At 37.9% G+C, this 21,498-nt stretch overlaps 1 protein-coding gene across 3 annotated transcripts in view; it reads left to right on the forward strand.

The window, feature by feature from the left end:
• Nucleotides 1–21,498, forward strand: part of LOC128645588 (alpha-aspartyl dipeptidase) — a 128,183-nt gene that overhangs the window by 69,092 nt on the left and 37,593 nt on the right. For 2 of the 3 annotated variants that reach the window (XM_053698672.1, XM_053698673.1), the window contains exon 6: nt 1,226–1,399. In XM_053698672.1, the coding sequence (XP_053554647.1) occupies nt 1,226–1,399 (174 nt within the window). The remainder of the gene's footprint in view (nt 1–1,225; nt 1,400–21,498) is intronic. The other variant, XM_053698674.1, reaches the window with a different exon arrangement.

Here is a 21,498-nt window from a genome sequence, read left to right on the forward strand (position 1 = left end):
TTGGGGTTCATAGAAAACAAGTGTATACCTACAGGGGTATTTGCAACAAAAAAGTTGAGAAACATTGAGATAGAACATGCAATTTTAAGCAACTTTCTAATTTACTCCTATTATCAATTTTTCTTCTTTCTTTTGCTATCTTTATTTTAAAAACAGGAATGTAAAGCTTAGGACCCGCACTATTTTTGGTTCAATACCTGTGGTACGCATGCTTATTGGTGGCTAAATGTAGCCACCAATAAACAAGCACTATCCAGGGTCCTGAACCTAAAACGGGGCGGCTCCTAAGCTTTACATTCCTGATTTTTAAACAAAGATAGCAAGAGAATGAAGAAAAATTGATAATAGGAGTAAAATAGAAAGTTGCTCAAAATTGCATGCTGTATCTGAATCATGAAAGAAAATGTGGGTTTAGTACCCCTTTAAGTCTGGCTCAGTACGCTTCCCTTTCACAAATTCACACTCCTAAGCCTCGCTCAGTATGTTTTTCTTTCACACATTCACACTCCTAAGACTGGCTTGCTATGCTTCCCTTTCATACATTCACACTCCTAAGCCTCGCTCAGTATGTTTTTCTTTCACACATTCACACTCCTAAGACTGGCTTGCTATGCTTCCCTTTCATACATTCACACTCCTAAGCCTGGCTCAGTGTGTTTTCCCTTCACACATTCACACTCATAAGACTCACTCAGTATTCTTTCCTTTCACACATTCATACTCCTAAGCCTTGCTCAGTATGCTTTCCTTTCACTCATTCACACTCCTAAACCTGGCTTTGTATTTTTTCCTTTCACACATTCATACTCCTAAGCCTTGCTCAGTATGCTTTCCTTTCACTCATTCACACTCCTAAACCTGGCTTTGTATTTTTTTCCTTTCACACATTCACACTCCTAAGCCTGGCTCTGTATGCTTTCATTCACACATCCATGCTGAGTTTCTATGTCTATTTTGCATCAACAGTGGCTTGATTTGAAAAATAAATTGTTTGTTACTTAAATAGCATGGTACTTGTGTGTGAAGATAATTAGAGAATAATATGAAAAAGTAGGTTTGATTAATAGAAGTATTTTACTGTATGCTCTACAATGTGCTCTAGGAATTTCTTGTAGCAGTGAAGTTAAAAGTAATAAACAATAGTTTGTTTATTTCCAGGATCTGGCATTATTCCACTTAGCTGAGCTTTTCTGCTATTTTCTTACATTCACATTTCCTATTTTAGGATGGAATTCCTTACATAGGTTCGAGCGCTGGCACTAATGTCGCTACAGTCAGCATTCACACAACAAATGACATGCCAATTGTATACCCACCTTCTCTACAGGCACTTGGTCTGGTGCCCTTCAACATTAATCCTCACTACCTGGATCCTATTGTCAATAGCAAACACATGGGGGTATGTATGCTTATGCTATAAATCAAATACCCAGTGGGCCTTGGCCTAGGGTACTGATGTTATGCAGCAAAATTTACTGCTGGAGTGTGGTTATTATCACATTTATTAAAAGGACATAATACTCATATGCTAAATCATTTGAAAGTGATGCAGCATAACTGTAAAAAGCTGACAGGAAAATATTACCTGAACATCTCTATGTAAAAAAAGGAAGATTTTTTAACTCAAAATTTCCTCATCTCACCAGAAAAAGTGTTCTGTAAAAAGTTATCTGTCAGTTACTACCCAGCTGCAGGTTAAAAAAAAAGAAAAAAGGAAGAAATAAACAGCAGCCAACCGACATCAGCAGTACTAAGGTCATGAAGTCTTTTACTGTGATCTCATGAGATTTCATAGTAAACTTCCTTAAACTGAATAGGGAAATAACCCTTGCAGGTCCCGGGACAGGCATACTGATTGGCTGCTTAAAGTAATTTACAATGGGGTGTGAAATCTTAGGACATTTTGAGGTAAAATATCTTTCATTTCTACATAGAGATGTTCAGGTGATATTTTCTAGTCAGCTTTGTACAGCTATGCTGCATCACTTTCAAGTGTTTCAACATTTGGGTATCATGGCCCTTTAAACAGTAATACCATGTTAGCATTTTTATCCACTCTAAGTCTGACCCAGGGAGATATAGCATTGAAGTTTAGTGGTTGAAATTCTCTATAAACTATACTTATATAAAATGACTGCCCAGTTTCAATAGGTCTAATGGGCATGGTAGTAATAACACATGCAAACACACATGGAAATGTTGCACTTTATAACTGAGCATAAGTACTCACTTGATTCACTTTTTTATACCATTGAACATCCATTTTTAAAATGATGTATAGCTCATGCTATCTCCTTATACATTACTAGAATATGAATACAATTCTGTCACATGTGAAATTCATATATTATTCATTAATAACAGTAGAAAACTATTTTTGGTCCCAGGGCTGAAATTTAGATTTTGTACCTCAGCATAACAAATGCTGTTTTGTGCTGCTTTTCTACAGATTAGACTGTAATGCATCAATTTGTATTGCTTTCATTTTGTAAATAGTTTTACATTACGTAAATGTAATACATGATCAAGCGTAATAACTCTTTACATTTGCCAATAGAGAGAAACATGCTTGAAGAATCTTATCAGAAAGTCAATACATGGATATTAAAAACTCTATAGGCTTGAACAAGTTTTCATTTTGTTTTTATTTTTGCTACCTTAAAGGGATATGAAAGTCAGAATTAAAATATCACAGTTCAGATAGAGCATGCAGATTTACTTCTGTTATCAAATTTACCTTCTTCTTTTTGTATCATTTGTAGAAAATCATACCTAGGTAGGCCCAGGAGCAGCAATGCACTTCTGGGAGCTAGCTGGTGATTGGTGTCTACACACATATGTCTTGTCATTGGCTCACCAGATCTGTTCAGTGAGCACCTAGTAGTATATTGCTGCTCTGGAGCTCACTTTATCTATTTAACACAGTTAGGGCATTTGTATTATTACTCTGTTGCTTGCATATAACATATTAGAGCATTTTCTCAGTTTTATGTCCCTTTAATTAATTAATTAATTAATTCACTTTTTAAAATTATAGAAACAGTTTCACATAATAACCCATCTCCAATGTTTGGCAGAATTTTTGCCTGTATATTATTTATTATGAGTGGATAGGCAGGATATATCTATCTATCTATCTATCTATCTATCTATCTATCTATCTAATGTATTTATGGAGTGCTCTAAAAAAGGTATACATAACCTATGCAACAAAGATTTTCCTAGAGATACGTCTTGTGGGGAATGTGTAGCATGGCCTCTTGGTAAGTGTTAAAGCTTTTTTTTTTTCTTTTCAGTTTCTTTTTATTAATAAAGCTTTTTATAATAAAGCATTTTCCCTCTGCATTGGAAAACAAGCCAAGAATGAAGATATAGAAACAGAGAACCTGGTTTCGGTTGTCTGGCAGGTTTATAAGACATGCTGAAAAAAATCCAAACTTGAACTGTGACAGGCTCATTGTAGCAGAAAAAATGTCGATTATGTAAATTATTCTAAATTTGTGAAGCAGTAACAAAAAAATTCCCAGCTTTTCTCATGGGAGTGCTAAAAGGTTAAATAATCAATTTAATGTAATTGCTATTAATATATGATTTGTGAGAACTTTTTTTTTTCCAGGAGTGTTTAAATCTCTCACTTTAATCACTTATTTGCATCTATTGATGGCCTGATAATTAATGAGAGCTGTCACACAGTGTCATCTTCGAAAAACAATAAAGATCTAGCCAAGGGGAAAGGAGAACACAGCAGAGAGAGAAGAGCAGCAGGAGTGATAGTTAGTCATGATAAGGCAGGAGAGGGAGAGAGAGACTAAGGAGAGTGAAGGAAAGCGAAGTAGACAGGCAAATAAAGAAAGGAGTAGGGGATACAGAACAGAGAACTGAACATAATGGCAGAACGCAAGAAAAAGAGATACATACAAGTGAAGGAATTAGATAGACAGGTTGTTTAAGAGAAATACATGACAGAGGAGAGAAGATTAAACTTGTACATGAAGGCAAGGCTGATAAATGACAGAGGAAAGAAGAGTAAACTGGTACATGAAGGCAAGACCGATACATAACCGAGGTGAGAAGAACAAACTGGGACATGAAGACAAGACCGATACATAACCGAGGTGAGAAGAACAAGCTGGGACATGAAGGGAAGACTGATACATAACCGAGATGAGAAGAACAAACTGGGACATAAAGGCAAGACCGATGCATAACCAAGGTGAGAAGAACAAACAGACATGAAGGCAAGACAGATACATAACTGAGGTTAGAAGAACAAACTGGGACATGAAGGCAAGACCGATACATAACCGAGGTGAGAAGAACAAACTGGGACACGAAGGCAAGACCGGTACATAACCGAGGTGAGAAGAACAAACTGGTACATGAAGATCAAACTGGCACATGAAGGCAAGACCGATACATAACTGAGGTGAGAAGAACAAACTGGTACATGAAGGCAATAAGAACAAACTAGGATAAGAAGGCAAGACAGATGCATGATTGAGGAGAGAAAAACAATCTGGGACATGAAGGCATGACCGATACATAACCGAGGTGAGACGAACAAACTGGTATATAAAGGCAAAACCGATACATAACCAAGGTGAGACGAACAAACTGAGACATGAAGGCAAGACCGATACATAACCAAGCTGAGAAGAACAAACTTGGACATGAAGGCAAGATCGATACATAACCGAGGTGAGAAGAACAAACTTAGACATGAAGGCAAGACTGATACGTAACCGAGGTGAGAAGAACAAACTGAGACATGAAGGCAAGACCGATACATAACCGAGGTGAGAAGAAAAAACTGGGACATGAAGGCAAGACCAATACATAACCGAAGTGAGAAAAACAAACTGAGACATGAAGGCAAGACCGATACATAACCGAGGTGAGAAGAACAAACTGGGACATGAAGGCAAGACCGATACATAACCGAGGTGAGAAGAACAAACTGGGACATGAAGGCAAGACCCATACATAACCAAGGTGAGAAGAACAAACTGGTACATGAAGAACAACCTGGGACATGAAGGCAAGACCAATACATAACTGAGGTGAGAAGAACAAACTGGTACATTAAGGCAATAAGAACAAACTAGGATAAAAAGGCAAGGCAAATGCATTACTGAGGAGAGAAAAATAATCTGGGACATGAAGGTATGACCGATAAATAACAGAGGTGAGAAGAACAAACTGGTACATGAAGGCATGACTGATACATAACCAAGGTGAGAAGAACAAACTGGCACATGAAGGTAAGACCGATACATAACCGAGGTGAGAAGAACAAAGTGGGACATGAAGGCAAGACCGATATATAACCGAGGTGAGAAGAACAAACTGGCACATGAAGGCAAGACTGTTACATTACCGAGGTGAGAAGAACAAAGTGGGACATGAAGGCAAGATCGATACGTGACAGGGGAGAGAAGAACAAAGGGGGACATGAAGACAAGACAGATACATAAACAAGGTGAGAAGAACAAACTGAGACATGAAGGCATGATCAATGCATGAGAGAGGAGAGAAGAACAAACTGGGACATGAAGGCAAGAGCCTAGGTAAATTGGTTGGAGATCAGGTTATTGACTGGGAGCAAGCACATTTCCCAGCTGTTACATGTGTGATAGTCCTGTAGTTCTCTTTTTCTTTCTTGTCCCTGTTTACTGATCAAGGCATGCTATCTGCCCCCACCAACTAATAGGTGCTCTGTGCGAGCCCTTTATCCATGGCTCAACCAAGCCATACCCAGTTTTATGCTTGAATCATGCCTCATCCCCTTTAAGCTTGGTTAAGAAAGGAGAGAGTCAACAAGGTCAGGGGTCATGGTAATGGAGAATAGAGATACCCAGGTCAAGAGAAAAAAAAACAGCTTGGTGAAGGGATTAAAGACAAAACAAATGCAAATGATGAAATAACCAAAACAACGAGAAGATACAATCAGACAAATGGTAAAAGCAATAAAACACAGAGAACACTGATAAAGACCATAAAGGCTCAGCTAGTTTATGGACATAAAGGCAAATCCAGGTCAAATGAAACAGAGCAGTGGAGAGAGTTAAGTCAAATGGGTAAAAAGAGACTTAAAAAGAATATGACTGCAGTGTCATTATTTATTTATTTATTTCAAAGGCCTTAGCTGCTTGAGGAGAAAACATACTTGTGGAATGTTCCAGAATAAACTCCCAAAAATATAACATTCTATAGAAAGGTTTGCATAATTTCTTATGTACTGGGCTTTATAGTTTAAATGTTAAAAGAGGCTTTAAAAATGTCTTTGGGCCTATTTATCAAGCTCCGTATGGAGCTTGAAGGCCCGTGTTTCTGTCAAGCCTTCAGGCTCGCCAGAAACAGCAGTTATGAAGCAGCGGTCTAAAGACCGCTGCTCCATAACCTGTCCGCCTGCTCTGAGGAGGAGGACAGACATCACGGGAAATCAACCCGATCGAATACGATTGGGTTGATTGACACCCTCTGCTAGCGGACGAATGGCTGCGAATCTGCAGGGGGCGGCGTTGCACCAGCAGTTCACAAGAGCTGCTGGTGCAATGCTGAATGCGGAGAGCATATTGCTCTCCACATTCATCGATGTCTGTTGGGCATGATCCGCTGATCGGATCATGTTGGACAGAGGGTTGATAAATCGCCCCCTTAGTCTAAAATCCTATTCTCTGTATAGTAATATAGAGCGTAAAAAGAAAGACTATTATCTATTTGTTCAGTGAGATACCATCTTTAATTTAATTACAGTGAAAATAATGTTATACAAACTTGGAAATAAATCATTACCAGATTGTTTAACTACCATTAATAAAATAAATCATACTTAAAGGGACATTGTACACTAGATTTTTTTTGCATAAATGTTTTTGTAGATGATATAGCCCATCTGGGGGTGTTTTTGTAAAAATGTATAGTTTTGCTTATTTTTAAATAACATTGTGCTGATTTTCAGACTCCTAACTAAGCCCCAAAGTTATAGATGTATAGTGATGTATATAGACTTCAGATTGCTTCTGTTTATATAATGGGTCTTTTCATATGAAGGAGAGGGGGGATGCTCTGCTCTTAGCCCCTTTCAGTGGGTGTCCCAGCCTAACCTCATCAACAGTGCTAAATTGGGAGCTTCTAAGTAAGTTTTTAAATGGTTTTATACTGGATTTTATATCAGTATCTGTGCATATTATTCTCTTTATTAGTATTTATTACATTCAGTTAAATTAAAATTGGTGTATACTGTCTCTTTAAACTGTTGCAGCACACTCAGCATAACTCATGCAAAATTGACTAAATTATGTAGAATTAAAACAAGTGTACTGCTTGATCCCTTATCTGCCACATTATTTCATAATCTTATATCTTACCCCATGAAAATATAAATGTCCTTTCAAATCATGGGTTTGAAAATATGTGCACAAAGTTCTGAATTACTATTAATCAACTAATCAACTGGCTATATTAGTATTAATTGGCAAGAACAGCAAGATCAGGAAAGTAAAGACACATTTGTACAGATATTAAGCTGAAAATGTAATCTGACAAGTGGATGAACAGAGGGCATACCCACCCACCACAGCCCCTCCAGTATTTATATAAAGATGAGGATTACTATACTTGTTCCCAACAACTTTTATACCAAACGCTGATCAGTGCAATAATTGCAAGTGCTTTGTCGTGACTGCTGCTGAAAGGAAAAGGGATGGAGTGGAAGCGAAATAGGGACGAAACAGAAAAAAAGCAAAAGAAGGAAAGGGCTGAAAGACTGCTGTAGAGGAAAACATTAGAGAAACAGTTCTGAGGACATATTACAAGGTTATGTCAGCTGAGTGTATGGAGTCTTTACACTATTTCCCCCCAGAAATTTTACTTTTTTTATCTTTACATTTTTTATTGAAGTTTTCAAAATAACAGACTATTTTGCTTTCATGCATACACTGACATGCAGAAATAACAAAACCACAGTGCAAAAACATATATAAACTCAATGATCCATGACTAAAGAATAAAGTAAACGTCTCTGCAATAACATAAGATATGAAGTGATTTAATAAAAGTTCACTCCAGCCCAGCAAATTCATTAAAACAGACCTTTATTACTTCATGGTCCCAAATGCAAAAACAAAGAACGTTTCAGACCTCTCACGGGTCCTTAGTCATGTCAACCAGACAGGTTGGTTGTTACACGCTGCCTGTACACAATCCGCTTACATCCATGCAATCTGCTGTAATTTTCACCTACTTAACACTTCTGAAGTAACAGTATATACATCTATAAAAACCTTGCTTCCTTGCACAGATCCGAGACTGACTGTAAAGTAACCACAAAGATTTTCTGCTGTTACAAGGGTGACCAGTGAGCTAACCACTGCAAGTGTTAGCCTGCACATATAGCACTTTGTTCTGTACAAGTGCCACTAGTTTTTCATTCTTTCCATATTATATCTCTCATGCAGGAAGTGAAGCCGGCTTTAATTCCTTCCATCCATTCATCCGTTAGGAAGGTCAATCCCACCCATATCAAATGTATTCTGGATTATGTGGTCGGCTACTAGCAGTTTCCTACCATTTCATATGTAACAATTAAATAGTGATTGGAACCTATTGACTAGGGTCATTGAACTTAAACCACATGCTCCATCTCCTGCATGAATTTTTAACCTTCTGTTGTTAAATGAAGTGTGTAAAGACATGTATATTTCCAGTTGTAGCTGTATCTTGCCTCTGTTTTTTTTTTCCATCTTAATGGGAGGAGGGTCCACTGCTTCATTCATGTCAGGGTTTTTCCCTGTTTTGTTTGCCATGTGCTGCTGGCAGCCATTTTACTCACCTCTATTCCTGACTATGGTGCATTGTGGGGGATGCTGCTCATTTCCTGCACTTCCTTTTATAGCCAGACTGGTGTGCATCATCCGTGTGAGACATGATGCAGTCTCAGAATTGTGATGTCATCACTTATTATTTAAAGGGCCTCTGTTCAGTATGCTTTGCCTTTGCGTTGTTTCAGACCTGTTTGTGAGAGTTCCTGTGTATTACCTGGCTGCCTGACGTCCTTCCTGATTCCTTGCTTGTTCCTGACTGCTGTTTTCCTTGTTGCTGATTCCGGCTCGTCTGACTATTCGCTTTGGCTCCTAACTCGGCTCGTCTGACTACCAGCTCTGGTTTTGATTCCTGGCTTGTTATTTGACTTGTGGACTTTTTATTACTTTTTGCTATTAATAAAGGTGTGATTATTTTTGCACTTTTCGTCTCAGTCTGATTCCTGGCACCCTGACATTACGCAAAGGCCATGAATCTTGATGGTGCTAATAATCCACCTTTACCTGCCATCATTTCCAAGATGGATGTACAGGATCACTGCTTGGATCAATTTGCACTAGCCCTGCAAACCCTGCTGACTCGCACTTCACATTTGGACCAAAGTGTCCCGCAAGTTATGGCTGCTCTTGTTTCCGCTGCTGCACCTATGCCTACCAGGAGCATGTCCGGTTCTGCACCTCTACCTCAGCGATATGCAGGCGATCCTATTCGGTGCAGAGGGTTTTTGAACCAGGTGGGCATTTACTTTGAGATGTTACCTCAGGCGTTTCCCTCTGACAGAGCTAAGGTGGGATTTCTCATCTGGTTACTCTCTTACACAGCTCTTGCCTGGGCTAATCCCTTGTGGGAGACAAATAGACTGTGATTTCAAATTACCCTGAATTTGTGGCCTCCTTTCGAAGGGTATTTGATGTTCTGGCTCGCTCCTCCTCTGCTGCTAAACGACTCTTGTCCATTCAGCAAGGTACAAGATCTGTTGCTCAGTATGCTATTGAGTTTCGTACGCTTGCCGCAGAGGTAGGCTGGAACAATGAAGCCCTTGTTGCTGCCTTCTTTCATGGGCTCACTGTTGCGATTAAAGACGAAGTTGCTGCCAGAGATTTACCAGAGGATCTCGAGGCATTGGTGTCTTTTTTGATTCTTATTGACATCAGACTCAGAGAGAGGCCCTCTTTCAAGGAGCGCTTGCGGAAGCCTCCTGTTCCGTTGTCTCCTACGTGTTTGTTCCCACCCATGCCTCCCTTTCCTCCCATGCCTCCTGGTCCCGAGTCACCTGGTACTGCTGAGCCGATGTAATTGAGATTCATGCGTCTCTCCGCGGCAGAGAGGGCCTTTAGGAGGAGGGAGGGGCTCTGCCTCTATTGTGGGTTACAGGGCCACCTTTTGAAGTCTTGTCCTACACGGCCGGGAAACGCTCACACCTAAGGTCCTGTCGGGTGCAGACCTTGGGTGGTTTATCTTCGTCCCCGGAACCGCTTAAGGAGAAACCTTTGGTCACGGTTGTCCTTTCCTGGGTGGACTCCTCCATAGTCACTCAGGCTCTTATTGACTCCGGTGCTGCGGGCTACTTCATTGACAGTGCTTTTGTAGCAAAGCACTCCATTCCTGTTTTGCCTTGGTCCGTTCCGCTTGCTATTGAGGCCATTGATGGCAGGCCCCTTCAGCCCGCACTCGTTACTCACGAAACTGCTCAGTTGTCCATGGCTGTTGGGGCTCTCTATTTTGAAACCCTCCAGTTCCAGGTGATAAACTCTCCGCATTTTCCGGTTGTTCTGGGTTATCCCTGGCTCCAAAAGCACAATCCCAGTCTCGACTGGCGCAGGTCTGAAATTTTGTCGTGGTCCCCGCAATGTATTTCAACTTGTCTTTGGAAACCAGTTAAAGCATTGTGCACTTCTTCGGTATCTCAATTGCCAGAGGAGTACCGAGAGTTCCTAGACGTTTTTGACAAGGTGCGTACCGGTACGTTGCCTCCTCACCGGTCTTACGATTGTGCCATAGACCTGCAACCCGGAGCCATTCCTCCTCAGGCCGGGTGTACCCTTTGTCTGTTGCAGAGAATTGTGCTATGGAGGAGTATGTTGCTGATGCTCTGTCGCGGGGGATCATCCGCAAATCCTGCTCTCCTGCAGGGGCTGGCTTCTTCTTTGTGAAGAAAAAGGGTGTCGAGTTAAAACCATGCATCGATTATAGGGGTCTTAATTGTCTTACCATTAAGAATGCTTACCCTATTCCGCTCATTTCGGAACTCTTTGACCACCTCAAGGGAGCTACGGTCTTTACTAAACTTGATTTGAGAGGAGCGTACAATCTCGTTAGGATTAAGGAGGGCCACGAATGGAAAACAGCATTTAACACCAGGAGTAGGTATTATGAGTATCTTGTAATGCCTTTTGGCCTATGTAATGCTCCTGCTGTTTTTCAGGAATTTATTAATGATGTCCTATGAGATATGTTGCAACAGTGTGTTGTGGTGTACTTAGACGACATCCTCATACACTCACCCACACTTGAGGCTCATTGTTCTGATGTTACACGGGTTCTTCAGAGACTACGTGAGAACGGCCTGTTTTATAAACTCGAGAAATCTGAGTTCCATCAGACTCAAGTAACCTTCCTAGGTTATGTTATCTCCGTTGCAGGGTTCTCCATGGATCCTGACAAGTTATCTGCAGTTCTGCAGTGGCCTCGCCCAGTTGGTCTTCGGTCTATTCAACGTTTTTTGGGGTTCGCCAATTACTATAGAAAGTTTATTAAAAACTTTTCTTCCCGCTTTTCATAAAAACCCAAGACATTAAGAAATTTAATACGGCTCTTCGGAAATGTATATGGCAGTCAAGGAAACCGAGAATTGCCTTACAAAGGTTATACCTAGCAAGGCAATTTGCCGGGTTGGCCCTCCCAAACTTGTATTTGTATAATCTAGTTTTTTTGGGCCGCACAGCGGCAGATTGGGTGGCAGAAGCTGACTATTTTACGGATAATGAGTTAGAGAATAGTTTAATCTTCCCTTTAAAGACTGTATCGCTCCTACATACACCGACCCATTTAATACCCAAACAAGTGAAAAATCTCAAGACTTTATACGCAATAATTCAGGCTTGGAAGCAGATAGGTATATTGCTGGGAATAAATACTAATATTCCCAGGTATCAAACCTTTATAGGTAATATAGAATTTCAAGAAGGATCTCAAGCTCCACATTTGAAAGAGTGGCAGGAGAAGGGGCTTAGATTTGCTGCAGAGCTTCATCATTCAGAGTCAGGAATTATCAAATCTTTCCAGGAGCTGAAAACAGAATTTAATCTTAGTAATCAAGACTTCTTTGCCTATCTTCAAGCCAGGCATTATACCACTCAACTGCATACCCAATACAACTGGAGGTGGACCTGGGGGAGGTTGGAGCAATGGCCAGCCTTGATTAAGGCTGGGCGCTGCTCTATCTCCCTATGGTATACCCTCCTGAACTCTCAGAAAGGCAACAGCAACGTTGAAAAATTAGCCCAATAGTGGTCGGAGCAATTGTCTAGGACCATTGATAAGGAAACACATATTGTGAGATCATTCTCGCTACTACTCAATACTACGATAGCCGAAACATGGAGGGAGTCCCACACAAAGCTCATATATCAGATATATTACACGCCAGACAAGGCTTATAGATGGAATAATGCTGATTTCAAGAAATGCCCAAAATGTAGCTTATTGGCGGCAGACTTATTGCATATGGTGGGGCTATGTCCGAAAATAAAACAATTCTGGCACAAACTAGAATATTGGTTAGTAAGAGTGGTAAAAATAAACCCCCTTAAACTTAATTTTTCAAATATAATTTTTTTGTCAGACAATAAGGAGGATTTCAGAGACACCAAAATATTAAATCTAGTAGTTCTGGCCGCAAGAAACTTAATTTTTAAAAAATGGAAAACTAGATTTATACCTACAGTGAACGAGGTAAAAAATTATCTTAAAAAACAATACAGGGTAGAACAACTTGCCACAGATCTAAACCTAGAGGGCGAAATTGTAGCATTCTTCAGCAAATGGTCAAAATTTATTAAAATCTTTTCGCCAACCGAAATAGAGGATATGATAAGCCCATTTCAAAATTCGGAAATAGTTCTCTTGGGCATCTGGTAGAGTGGGGCTGGCGCGGGGGGGGGGGAGGAAAACTTAAAGCAAGGAGGGTATTAAATCCGTTTTTTTTTCTCTCCCCTTCTTTTTCCTTAGTAAAGGAAAAAAATTATTTCCTCTAACAGAAGGTGTAATCTGGCTATCTTAAAGGGTAGTGAGACACTCACTAAACTGTGTAGACATCAACATTATAAAGAAGGTCAGATAACATTAACTCTATTTCGTTGTCCACTGCTTTGTTGTCTCAAGGTGTTATTGAGCAATGTAAAGGGAATGCTTATTTGATTTGTTGGAAAACTAAAGATGTCAATGAATCCCCTAATATTTAACAAAGAACTCTTTGGTTAAATAAGTTTAGTTGCTTTAAAATAAATTTGTGTTAGTATATATAACAGACTTTGTCACAAGGAATGATTGTACTGTCTACTGATTTGCCTATTGTTGACGTACCAAATTACTGCTGTACTGCTGTATTTTTTCTTTTTTTTTGTTTTTCTCTGTTTTGTTTGTTGGTACTATTGAAATAAAAATAAAAATTATATTAAAAAAAAACAAAAAAACAAAAACTTTTCTTCCTTGGTCAAACCTATAACAGACATGACCCATAAAGAGAATGATCCACTCCATTGGTCACCTACTGCCATTAAGGCCTTTGATAGTCTTAAGACTGCCTTTGCTGCCGCTCCAGTTCTGGCTTATCCTAACCCTGTCCTGCCTTTCATTCTTGAGGTCGATGCGTCTGAGACTGGAGTAGGTGCTCTCTTGTCTCAACGTACTATGCCTGACGGTTCCTTGCATCCATGTGGTTTCTTCTCTAAGAAATTGTCTCCAGCGGAGTGCAATTATGAAATTGGCGACAGGGAATTACTGGCCATAATTTTGGCACTCAAGGAATGGAGGCATCTTCTCGAGGGTACTAGCGTGCCAGTGCTCATTCTTACTGACCACAAGAATTTAACTTATCTATCTGAAGCAAAACATTTGTCGCCCCGACAGGCCAGATGGGCGCTATTTTTGTCTCGGTTTAATTATGTGGTCTCCTACCTGCCTGGTAGTAAGAATGTTAGGACTGATGCCCTCTCTCGACAATTTTCGCCTCTGTCCAAGGAGGAGTCTGTACCTACTCTTTTTTTTTTTTTTATCTTTCTTTATTGAACAATAGTGTATAATATATAGTTTGGGCACAGTTTCACAGTAAAATATATATAACAGTACAACAGTATACGGCATCTCTTTCCCTGCCTTTTTGCCCATACAATAATCTACACAAAGGCCTTAAATCTATTATAACATAAATATCTATATGTGACATATAGCATCTTCATCAAATATAACATAGGACATTATCTTTATAGCCGCTCAGAAGGTTCATATTGGACCCTCCAAAAAAAAAAATATTCCAGGAAATAGATACATATATCATACATCATCTACTACATGTACCTTTGATATTTAAGGCCAGAGACAATGAACACTTATTGAAGTAGTTTCCTATTTAGGTAACAAACACTTAACAAAAAAAAAAAAAAAAATAACTAAAATAAAAAAATAAATAAAAAAAAAGGGGGAAAACCCCTTCTACATCCATCTCCTCCCCTCCCCTCCGTGTCGGTGAGACCCATGACAGCTCAATATTACATATTAAGATTGATAACCAAAAAAAAATTCCTATATGCTACTGTCATGCCCAAAGGGGCCAGTATTTGCTTTTGTATAATTAGTGGATATAAATTAATTATGGGTTTCCAATTCTTAATAAATTCCTCAGCTCTATCCTTAAAATGAAATACAGTGTTGTGTGATTCAAACACAAGTTGTTGGAGGAGCATATTACGAAAAGCTGAAAATCTAGGAGGGTGTATATCTTTCCAGTTTTTTAATATCAAGATTCTAATTATCATGATTATCGTATTTAATATCCTGGTATTCTTAGGTTTCACCTCAACTAGATTTGGGTGTATCAGAAAGATTATATGATAGGATTGTATTTTAAAACTATCACCAAACTGCCTGTTATACCAATGATTGACTTTACTCCAGAATTGGTTGATTTTTGGACAATAAAAAACCATATGTAAGATGTCTGCATTTAATAAATGACATTTTGGACAGCACTGTTGTCCCGAGAGAGAAAATTTAGACATTTTAAGCGGGGTTAAATATCTGTTATGTATTAATTTCGTGTGGGATTCTTTCTAGGTAATTTAAATATTAAATTTCTATAAATATGGAATATTACCTAGTTCGAAACGGGGAAAATACTGGAGCCAAAAAGACACCAGATTTTGGGAGAAAATTTGTCCCTGTTTTGCTAACATAATATTATATAGAAGAGAGATTGTAAATTTACCCGCTGCCGCTTTTTTAATGCAATCATACATTTCAGACCACCGAACATCCATATAGCTATTCCACTCTTGTGAATTAATATAATGTCGTATTTGTAGATAGGCAAATAGACTATGTCTAGGAATTTCAAATGCATTCAATATATCAGTAAAAGAAGAGATATATCCTGAAGTTGAAATGAACTGGTATATATATTTAAGGCCCTTTTGAGCCCATTCCCGATATATTAGATCATGTATTCCTGGAATAAATTCAGGATTACCTTGGATTGGCAAAAAAACTGAGTATCTATAATCTAAATCTAGAATATTGCAAATCTTTTGCCAAGCAACAATAATATATTTAAATGATAAGAGATTGGAAATATTTGACGGACGTTTTTTGATTGAGCAATGCAGAACTGCTTTTAATGAAGGGGCTATGAGTGTACTTTCTATCCCCTCTGAAGATAATTTATTGGAGCCACTCAACCATCCCAAGGCTATTTTAGCTAAAGCGATCAAATTGTAAAGTCTAATGTCAGGTAAGGCCAGTCCACCATTCCTTTTTCTTTGACAAAGTTTCGTAATTGATATACGTGCCTTACGTGTTTTCCATAGAAATTTAGAGCATACAGCATAAAACTTACGGATTTCGTGATTAGGTATGAATAAAGGAAGATTTTGAAGTAAATAAAGTATCCGTGGGAAAATAATTATTTTAACTAGATTGACCCGGGCCTGTAGTGAAAGAGGGAATGATACCCAGTTCTTCATATCAGAAATCACTTTTTCAAACACCGGTGTAACGTTAAAGGGACATTATACACTCATTTTTTCTTTGCATAAATGTTTTGTAGATGATCTATTTATATAGCCCATAAAGTTGTTTTTTTTTTTTATTTTTTTTTTATATTTTTGCTTATTTTTAAATAACATTGCTCTGATTTTTAGACTCCTAACCAAGCCCCAAAGTTATATGAGAATACCGTCAGCTACCTTCTCCAGCTTGCTCCTGTTTATGTAAAGGGTCTTTTCATATGCAAAAGAATGGGGAGGGGGGAGTGTCTTATTTCCCACTTGCAGTGGGCTTTCCAGCTACGTTTTCAACAGAGCTAAACTGTGAACTTCTAAGTAAGTTTTTAAACAGTTTTATACTGGATTTTTATATCAGTATCTGTGCATCTTATTCTTTATATTAGTGTCTATTACATGCAGTTATATGAAAATTAGTGTATACTTAACCTTTAAGGTTATACCACAGCTTAGGATTTTTATGTAAGGTAATACCCAGGTATTCAAATGTGGTCTGAATTTTTAAAGGGGTGATCATTATAGCTTCCCTTACATTTTTGAAGCCATAAAAGTTTGCTTTTTTGGACATTGATCTTATATCCTGAAAAGGAACTAAAGACTGTTAGTAATGAAAGGATTTTTGGAATAGACTTTAAAGAATCCTCTAAAAAAAAATTAACAGATCATCAGTGTACAGTGAGATTTTTATAGGCAGTGTATCCACTCTTATCCCTAATAGTTCTGTGCGAAGCCAGATTGCCAAGGATTCGATTGCGATATTAAACAATAGGAGTGATAGAGGGCATCCTTGGCGTGTGCCTCGCCCTAATAAGATTTTATCAGAAAGATCGCCATTAATCAGAAGTGCTGAGTATGGATTCTTATAGATCTTAGAAATAAAATCTAAGCAATGACCTGTTATCCCAAAGCGTTCTAATGAGTATAGCAGGTGGTCCCATGATATAGAGTCAAACGCCTTCTCGGCATCGATGGATAGCATCGTGGAATCCTGAGTTGGCTTTATCTTTTTTTGAATCAAGTTTTGATTCTAACAGAAATCGAGTAATATTTCAGCTTTGCGTAAGTTAGAAGTTACCGAACGTCCATTCGTGAAGCCAGTTTGATCGGCATGAATTATTTTAGGCAAAAAGTTCTTCATTCTGTTAGAAATAATAAAGAGAAGGATTTTATAGTCCGAATTTAAAACGGATATCGGTCTATATGAACCTATCTGTTCAGGATTTTTACCCTTCTTAAGAATTAGGGTTATGTTTGCTACTGTAAAAAGATTCGATATAGGGGAGGGAGTTATATAATAATTATTAAAAAGCAGTACTAATATATTACTTATTTCTTCCATGAGTATTTTATACAGTTCTATCGGAATCCCATCTGGGTCTGCTGCTTTATTTAATTTTACATTTTTTATTATGAGCAAAATTTCTTCCTTCAAAATTGGTGTATTCAAAATCTCTAGCTCAGATAAGGAAAGTTGTGGTGTTGTAATGCTAGACCAAAAGAATTCTTTATTCCCTTTGTCTATCGGTTGTGTGCTATACAATTTTTGAAAATATGTATAATATTTTCATTATCTGTGTATCTCTCTTGGTCAACCTTGATGGCCGGGATATAATTCCTACTTTTACAATTTTTAGTAATTTGAGCCAGGTATTTGGCCGAGCTGCCATAGTTTCCTCTAAAACGGTTTTCGATTTTAGTCTCTTCCTCAAGACATTGCTGTTTAAGATATACATCTCTTTTAGTTTTACATTGATAATAATATAGCCAATTACTTTGGGAAGAATAGAGTTTATATCGATTAAAAGCGTTTCTGACTTGATTAGATAATTGTCGTTCTTTCAGTAAACATTTCTTCTTATAATGGCATACGTAAGACTTTATTTGGCCTCTAAGGACAGCTTTGAATGTTTCCCAAAATATCTAACTTTTATTAAAATACGAAAAATGATTGCGATAAAAGTCTTGCCATTGCGATTTTAGCCAATTAATAAATTTAAAAATTTTGAAATGTACTATTCTTATTTAGGTAACGTGGAAAAAAGAAACTGAGATTTTGAGCTTTTTTCCTTAAACAAGAGTGGATAACTAATGAGATTATCATGGTCCGAAATAATAATATCATGAATCTGAGGGCATAAATTAAGCTGAAGGAGCTGTTCTGATATTAAGATATAATCAATTCTTGAAAATGTACGATGAGATTTGGACTCACATGAGAATAATGTGGTATCAGGGAATTTAATTCTCCAAATATCATTCAGTTTAAGTGTGGTACAGAATTTTTTAAAGTATCTGCTAGCTTTAATATCTTGTCGGTTACTCCGAGACATTTTGTCAATATTCGGAGAAAGTGTCATATTAAAGTCTCCACCGAGTATTAAACTAGCTCTGGAATAAGGATACAGTTTACTTTGAATTGTATCCCAAAATCTAATGGAAAATTGATTTGGGCCATATACATTACATAGGGTATATTCATAGCCTTTAATAGAAATCTGCATTATAATAAATCTATTATCTGTATCACATTCAATACTGATAGTTTCAAATTCCAGGTTCTTATGAAATAAAATGGCAACTCCACATTTCCGGCTTACACAGGATGTCGCTATAACCCAGCGTGATCTTAATTTAGGAAGTTCAACCTCTTTGAGATGGGTTTCTTGCAAAAATAAAACATCAGGGGAATGTTTACCTAATTGAGATATAATTTGTTTACGTTTAATAGGAGATGTTATCCCACCAACATTCCATGATAAAATTTTAAGTGATGTTATCATAATATCTAATGGTGCAAAGAAAAAAGAGAGAAGTGTGTGTATGCGCTAAACAGCTATGGGGATAGAAAATAAAATACAGATAATATATTATAAAAACACTTGATGTGGCATACAAATATTGCATAGGTGTATTATCTTAGCACCTGGGATAAATAAATACATATCAAAGCAACTGAAATGAATAAAATATCAAAGCGATAAGGTAAAATTTATTTATCACATATAAAATAACACAAAAATAATATGACCGGTCATATATAGTATCAAAACACTACTCTAAAATTATGCTAAAAGTGGCTAAAAGAATTGAATATAGGTTGAGACCTCTAGGTCTGAAAAGATATTGGGATGGTTGCCCTATATAAAAGTGTAAATCCACCTGTGAAATACTGGCTCGTGTGAGATTATGTCACAGTAAAAGTTCCGTTTGGAGTAAGGTAGGTATGAAAAGTTCTGCCTAGAGTTGAAATAAATGTTAAGGCTCCGTAATAGGAATAAATTGGTGTAAAAACACTGTATGGAGATATTTGTAGTTCCGTTAGATGTTTCAAATCAAACAGGGGTTATTAGCAGTTTCTATAATGATCAATAAACCGTGTCTCCTTTGCGGAGTATAAGAATACCCTCTGACTACCACGCTGTTGGGCCGCTACACCTCTTTAGTGCCTACCTGCTCCTTCTCGAGCTGAATCCTCCGTTAAGGTCCGGCACAGGTGTCCAGCGCGGCTCACAACAGCTGGTGACGTCAGGAACGCTGGATGCGTGTCGAATGTAGGTCCGGTCAGGAAGAGAAACTCTGCGCAGAGTAATATTAGAACTGAGTCAAGTAGTCCCAACGAATCCTTTGCAATCCTTGCAGAAAGTAATGTATTATCACTTTGTGATTAATCATCTAGGTCCATCAACGCGTTTCACCACATAACATGGCTTTATCAAGATCTTGATAAAGCCATGTTATGTGGTGAAACGCGTTGATGGACCTAGATGATTAATCACAAAGTGATAATACATTACTTTCTGCAAGGATTGCAAAGGATTCGTTGGGACTACTTGACTCAGTTCTAATATTACTCTGCGCAGAGTTTCTCTTCCTGACCGGACCTACATTCGACACGCATCCAGCGTTCCTGACGTCACCAGCTGTTGTGAGCCGCGCTGGACACCTGTGCCGGACCTTAACGGAGGATTCAGCTCGAGAAGGAGCAGGTAGGCACTAAAGAGGTGTAGCGGCCCAACAGCGTGGTAGTCAGAGGGTATTCTTATACTCTGCAAAGGAGACACGGTTTATTGATCATTATAGAAACTGCTAATAACCCCTGTTTGATTTGAAACATCTAACGGAACTACAAATATCTCCATACGGTGTTTTTACACCAATTTATTCCTATTACGGAGCCTTAACATTTATTTCAACTCTAGGCAGAACTTTTCATACCTACCTTACTCCAAACGGAACTTTTACTGTGACATAATCTCACACGAGCCAGTATTTCACAGGTGGATTTACACTTTTATATAGGGCAACCATCCCAATATCTTTTCAGACCTAGAGGTCTCAACCTATATTCAGCTTCTTTTAGCCACTTTTAGCATAATTTTAGAGTAGTGTTTTGATACTATATATGACCGGTCATATTATTTTTGTGTTATTTTATATGTGATAAATAAATTTTACCTTATCGCTTTGATATTTTATTCATTTCAGTTGCTTTGATATTTATTTATTTATCCCAGGTGCTAAGATAATACACCTATACAATATTTGTATGCCACATCAAGTGTTTTTATAATATATTATCTGTATTTTATTTTCTATCCCCATAGCTGTTTAGCGCATACACACACTTCTCTCTTTTTTCTTTGCACCAGTTCCTTTATTATCTGCTTTATGGGAGCAGATTAGTGTGTATTGCAAGGGGCAGATTTGCGCACCATATACCCACCTCTTCTCATAGTATCATAATATCTAACAAATGTGTGTATATATTGCCACGAGGGAGAGGGAGAGGGAGGGGACGGAATGCAGAAGGAGAGAGAGGGAAAAAAAAAAGAAGAATAAAACAAACTGGATAGAGCATCTGTCTATCCAAAAACACTATTTTAGAAATAAGACTATCAAAAGTCTATACTAGGGTTACATGAGAAAAATATAAATGTTGCTAATTGCATAATGTATCTTTTGTAAGGAATTCTCTAGCTTCTTTGCTATTATTGAGTGTATTAGTTCTACCGTTATTTTCTACAATTATTTTTGCTGGATATATCATCCTCACCTTGTAGCCTTTATCTATCAGTTGGGGGAAAAAGGGAGACATCTCTTTTCTTTTAATCTGCGTTTCGTTGGAGAAATCTTGAAAAAGAAGGATTTTGTGATTATCTATCATAAATGGTAAATTTTTGCGATAGTATTTAAAATATTCCATTTTGTCTTCAAAATGTAAGAGTTTAAATATAATCATCCTGTCACGGCTAAGGCCCTCCTGATTGGGTCTATTTAAGCCAACTCTATGTGCTCTTTCTATAGGAATGGGTAATTTTTCTTTCGGAAAACCTAACATCTGTGGGAGTAGTTGGGAGGTAAAATATATTAGATCATCATAGGCCGGTATTTCCGGTAG

Source organism: Bombina bombina, chromosome 1 (genome assembly GCF_027579735.1).
Source record: "Bombina bombina isolate aBomBom1 chromosome 1, aBomBom1.pri, whole genome shotgun sequence".
Lineage (NCBI taxonomy): Eukaryota > Metazoa > Chordata > Amphibia > Anura > Bombinatoridae > Bombina > Bombina bombina.